At 40.0% G+C, this 6,000-nt stretch overlaps 1 protein-coding gene across 1 annotated transcript; it reads right to left on the minus strand.

The window, feature by feature from the left end:
* Window positions 1-3,188: 3,188 nt before the first annotated feature.
* LOC115745437 (peroxidase 5-like) lies at window positions 3,189-4,498 on the minus strand. Its single transcript, XM_030680971.2, has 2 exons — window positions 4,292-4,498; window positions 3,189-3,956 (listed from the first exon to the last, which is right to left on the minus strand). Exons 1-2 carry the CDS (start codon window positions 4,493-4,495, stop codon window positions 3,189-3,191), a joined length of 972 nt encoding a protein of 323 aa, XP_030536831.2. The 5' UTR covers window positions 4,496-4,498.
* Window positions 4,499-6,000: the final 1,502 nt, after the last annotated feature.

The raw sequence follows: 6,000 nt of genomic DNA on the forward strand, positions 1-6,000 counted from the left end.
GCTAATTTCAAAACGGACATCTTATCAATGTAATTTATCAATAATTTATTAATGGTTTCATGAAGTTGTTAATATTGTATCGAAGGAAAAAGTACAAAAAAAAGTCATAAACTTGTGAACCTTTCAATTATACTAATTGTGTTTTAAATATTTTCAAGGTTTATCAATTAAGTTCATCCGGCCTATTTAGGTCGGAAATTGCTGACTTGGATACCAACCATCCTAGATGGCATAATCGATTCTAATGTTGACATTTTCATAATTTATAATTTATTTTTTTCTTTTCTTTCCATTTTTTTTTACCGAGGGCTGGCAAAGATCGCTAGCCGACTCTCATCGCTTCCAGGCAAGGGCCACACACCCTCGCTAGATTTGGGCATCATTACTTCGCTTGGCCCAAACTCGGCAAGGGTGTTGCGGCCTCGCCAAATCTGGGGGATGGACCGCGCACGCTTACTTTGGCTAGCAAAGGCGCCGCGGCCAGTGAGGGCATCAAGCAAGTGCTACGACACCCACGCCTAGAGCTAGCATGGGCTGCAATGGAGAAGGTCGTTAGTCCTCAGTCCAAGATTTAAAAAAAAAAGAAAAAGAAAAAGAGAGAGTAATGACAAGAAAATAAACAAATAAAATTTAAAAATGTCAACGTTAGTGTCGATCATACTACATAGGACTATTAGTGTCAACATCAGTAATTTTCAGATTATATTGGCCAAATAGACTAAATTGGCAAATTATGAAAAGGTTTAAGACTAAACTAGTGCAATCGACAAGTTAGTTATGAATTGGCACAAATATAATAAATTTAGGTTTTCTTTTTATACTTTTTCCTTGAAGTAAGTTACTAACGTTTATCTGTATAGCTTACTAGCGTTTGAAATTTACTAAGAGTGGGTTTGTTTTTATAAATATGATCTTGATGAAATGATTTTTCAAAATTTCATGCTTTTGGTTAGCTGAAAGGGGAAAATTACCAAAAAAGTCCTAAACATATTGTAATTGTACCAATTCAGTCATAAACTCTTTTTTTTTTGTCAATTAAATGTAAACCTTTTGCATTTGTACCAATTCAATCCATTTAGCCGGCCGGTGCGTACGTGGACTTTTTTAAATGATACAAATATTTTAATTTTTTAATTTTATTCTTTTTTGTAGCTTTTTTCCCTAACCCCTAGTGCCGGGACACCCTCACCAACACTAAGTGAAGGCGCGCAGCCCCTCATCTAGATCTGGCGAGGACCGTGGCACCCTCGCCGGATCTAGCCGGGTGAGGGGTGTCACGACCTTTGCCCATAATAGGCAAGAGCTGAAAAGGGTTGTGATGCCCTTGTCCAGAGCCAACAAGGGATGGATGCCCTTGCCTGGGTTCGGCTACCCTCATAGCCCCTAAGAATTGGGGAAAAAAAATTAGAGAAAAGAAAAGAAATAATAAAAGAAATCATAAAGATTAAGTTAAATACCTTACCAAAAAAAAAATTAAGTTAAATATTAATTTAAAATTTCCACATCAACGCCGGTTGGCCAAATGGACTAAATTGGAAAAAAAAAAATAGGGTTACGATTGAATTGACACAATTATAATATGTTTAGGACTTCTTTGATAATTCTTCCCGCTGAAAGTGAATAATCAATAGAAAAACTTTACGTTCAGGGAAAAAAAACCAATTTAGAAAAACCATTTCCATTGTTTTCTTTAGCTCATTTTACACATGCACGCTCACATAGAATGGAGAACCATTTTTACATGAAATTTTATGAGCACTGAGAAATTAAGTTTGTTTATTATTTGAATTTTCTATTCTTTCGGGATTTTTTTAGTTTGCTTTATTTTGATAATGAAACAGTTCAAAATTTATATTTCATGCAATAGTAATGTCTTAGACAATGATTTTGATATCACAGCAATATCTTACATTAGGAACAAAAACATTTTTCCAGTCTGTGTATTTTGCGAAAAATGTGATGTTTTTATAAAATATTTTTTGAAAATTCATTTTTCTAGAAAATGACAATATTTTCTAGGGTTACGCTTTTTCCCCTCCATTTTTGGCTTAAACAATCTTTTTTTATGGTTTGATCATACTAACCCCTGTGTGGCCCACCATTTCTATCACTTTGTTTCTGTTTTCTTTCTTCTTTTTCTATCTTTGCGGGTCCCACCTTCCATTTTCTTCTTATTTCTGCTTTCCATGCTTTTTGATGTCCATGTTCTCCTCTAGCTGTTCATGAATTTGAGTTCGTGTCAAAGAGTTTTAATTAAGCATATGAAGCTAATGGAATCTTGATCTCCCTAGTGAGAGGCTTCCAAAATTGGCCCATGAAATCTTCCTATCTCATTCCACCATTGTAAGCATCCTCCTGGTCTTCTTTCCACAGCCACAGCGTGTGGTCAAAGTCCTCAGCTTGGCTCCTCAAGAGCATTAACTTGTTTGCCTTCATCAAGGACAAGCTGCGGTCCATCTTCTCCCCATCGTTCCCACTGCTACCCCTGTCAACTCTTTGAATCGTCGCATTTCGGAGCACAACCGGGTCGATTTGTAGACCCTCGATGCGTCTCTTTGGAGTCCGAGGATGTGCTCGGCCCCGTCAACTCCGTCATCAACTCGTTCTCCGCGGTGTAGGTGGCATGAGAACTGTTTTGGACCAAGAACTTGCCGGACATGTCCAGGTTGTCGTCTCAAGATATGCTTATGATGCAGTGGCTAGCTGTTCGCCTCGAGAACTTGACAACTTGAGGTGGGGGGCCAAGTGACGACATAGAGGATGATCTTTTTACAGGACTTGTTAGGGTTGCCATTATATGTTTACCTTGTCTTTGTGTATCCAATTTTTACTAGTGTGTATGCACAATATTGAATTACCAACATTCATTTAAGTTGTTGTTCAATATTTAATTGGTTCCATAATCTACCAACAAGTTATTGACAATCGGGTAATTCGAAACTTTTGTTATGAACAGTTTTTGACACGTCCCGGCTCTTTCAAAAATCTACCAACACGAAAAATAAATCAAAGTAAAGAAATGATTGAAACAGTAGAATTGGCCCATTCCATTAGATAAATACATACTTGAAATTCAGGAAAAAGAAAAAAAGAAAATACACATTTGAAATAGCAATGAATGAATGAAAGGATGTAAAAAAGGTCGAAATAAAAGCATGCATATGTTCTAATAAACTTTTAAGCGTCTGCTAGTTCACAACCCTGCAATTCCTCCTAATTTCACCCTGGCTCCCGGTAAGGACATCGATCGATCCCATCTTCACCATTGCCATCGCGAACTTGTTAGCCCATGCTCCGCCGTTATTTGCGTTGCTCCTCACGATACTAGCCGTCGAAGGGCTGTTAAGAAGGGTCTGATCAGAAGTCAATAGGCCTCGGTGGTTCTTCAAATTACTGTAGTACTTGTTGTCCAGCCTGTTCGGCGTGACATAGTCCAATGACACCGTGGGATCGCTAGCACCTCCATTGTTCGGACACTTAGCTTTCAGATCACTAGCGAACTTGGTGTCCAGGGAAGGGTCTTGGGTGTGAGTGGCATTGAAGGAGTACAAGCGATTCGAGAAGGAGGAACAATGCGAGACTCCAATCGAATGCGCCCCAGATAGTGTCGCCATTTCGTCTTTAGAGAGGCCTTTTCTCGCAAAATTAGCCTCTAATTGTTGAGCATCAAAGAAAGGAGGAGGAAGATTCTGGGAGGGCTCGTCTTTGAGTGAGATTAGCCCATCACGGCGACCGGCCGGGACTGCGTAGTTGATGCTGCCGAGTTTGTAGGCACTGTCGCGTGCCGCGAAGGCGAGAATGTCAGCGCACGAGACCTTCTGTGGGCACACAGACTCTAGCTCAGCCTTTGCCTCATCGATGACTTCAAACCCTCGTAGGCTCGGGTTGTTCGCAGGATGTTCCTTCTCTGATGGGTTGCCTGGGGTTGAATCCAGCAAGACCGAAGCATCGCAACCCTATTATTGGATTAAAGAGCAACAGATTAATTATCAATATAGCTGAAGTCTCTCTCTCTCTCTCTCTCTCTCTCTTTTTCTTTTTTGTGATAATTGAGGTTTTCCACATGCAATGGACTATTCCTCAGAATGGTGAGAGTAAAAAGCATAGATTATTATGTGACTATTAAGTTAGAATAAACTCAAGAATCATGGACACGTGATAGAAATGTGAAATTTACTCCACACACCTTTTTACCAAAGAAATTTTTGAACTTGCTAAAAAAGGGTTATCCTTGCATAGGTATTTATTGAAATCGAGATTATAACCACTACTTCGGAAGTTACTTGCATACCCGAACAAAGCAATCATGGAAGTGCATTCTAATAAGCCCAGCACCGATGCCGGGATTTCTGGCCACCGCTTTGTTCACGACTTTCCGGACCACGGACTCCGCAGATGGGCAAGTGGAGCGGTAGAATCCCGCTTGGAGAGTTGCTGAACCTGAGTTCAGTAAGGTGATGAACAAGAACATGGTACAGAAGAAAGAGGTCTTCATAGCTAAAATGAACCAGGACAGAAGCCTAATAAACTAAGGTACTGTACACCGGCAAGTCCGGCGGGGGTGGGGGTGGGGGGGGTGGGGGTGGGGGTGGTGTGTGTGTGTGGTGGTGGGAGAGAGAGAGAGAGGAAAGAATATGGAGATCACTTGAGAGTGAGAGCTTGAAAGCAGAGGAGAACGATACAGAGACAGAGAGAAGAAACCAGGTGATGGGGGCGGAGTGAGATGAAATGCTCGATCTGATTTATAGATCGGCACCTGAAGAGACGATCCACATCTCTCTTTTAAAAAAAACATAAAAGGTTGGCGCCGATTGATTCGAAAAAGTAACCGTGTCTTGCAGCTGTGCGATTGCGCAAGCGTGAGAAGATGGAGAAGAAGAAGAAGGTGCATGAGTTTTGACTTTGAACAGTTCTTCGTGCATGGGTTTTTTCAAGAAAAGGTCATACGTAGACGGCCCAACTGTGTTCTGTCTTTCAAGGATGTCCACTTGGCGATGGACAGGATTGCCGAGACCTCGTCACCATCTCAGCTGTATATCAATTCTGATTTCTGTTTTGGGATATGTAAGTTGGTCAATCGTGCTGGCTTCAGTTCTTACCTAATGTTTTGGAACTCATGCCTTACCGCGTGGCGATTATTAAATTAAACTCTCTTTACTATGAGCTAGCTATGCACATAGACGGAAAAATTAACAAAAAAGAAGTCTTAAATCTATAAGAATTGTGCCAATTCAACTGTAAACTTTTTTTTTTTATTAATTCAATCCTAAGCCTTTTGTATTTATGTCAATTCAATCATTTCAGATTAATTTTTGTCGGAAGTTGTTGACGTGGCGTAGCCGGTGCTAACGTAAACAATTTCTAATAATGTTCTATTTTTTATTTATTTATCTTATCTTATCTTTTTTTCTATTTATCTTTTTTGTTTCCCTTTCTTCTTCCTCGAGCTGGTCGCCAAGGTCCACAACCAACTACAGGTGAGGGACGATGAGATCAACCTCTAGCGAAGCTCGCCCTCGCCAGCCACCATCAAGGGCTAGCCTCACCCAAGCATGACGAGGCGCGGCCTCACCCAAGCATGACGAGGCGCGACCTCACCCAATGATGGCAAAAAATATTAAAATACCATTAAAAGTTGTCTATGTTAACACTGGCTGCTCCACGCCAGCACTTGCTGCACTACTTCAGCAATTTCAATCAAAATTGGCCAAATGGATTGAATTACTACAAACACAAAATGTTATGATTGAAATGGCAAAAAAATGTTGATTTAAGACTTTTTTGGTAAGTCTCCCCACATACACATGTGCACAGAGGATTATTTTGATTATTGCTGTAACTTTTTTAGTAAATTTTTACTTTTGCACCACAAATATTACAATACAAGTATTTTGCGATCTGGGTATTGATATAGATTATAGAACTTGAATGAAATCTATCAATTTGTAGATGAATTGACACATCATCATTTCATTTCTTGATGTTTTGGCAAGATGTCTC

The sequence above is a fragment of the Rhodamnia argentea genome, chromosome 8, assembly GCF_020921035.1.
Source record: "Rhodamnia argentea isolate NSW1041297 chromosome 8, ASM2092103v1, whole genome shotgun sequence".
NCBI lineage: Eukaryota > Viridiplantae > Streptophyta > Magnoliopsida > Myrtales > Myrtaceae > Rhodamnia > Rhodamnia argentea.

What these genes read in the sequence shown, in the direction of transcription:
- LOC115745437 (XM_030680971.2), bottom strand. Translation starts at nt 4,495, where the DNA reads ATGAAGACCTCTTTCTTCTGTACCATGTTCTTGTTCATCACCTTACTG. An exon ending in TCCATGATTGCTTTGTTCGG is followed by an intron (nt 3,957 to 4,291) that starts GTATGCAAGTAA and finishes ATCCAATAATAG; the next exon opens with GGTTGCGATGCTTCGGTCTT.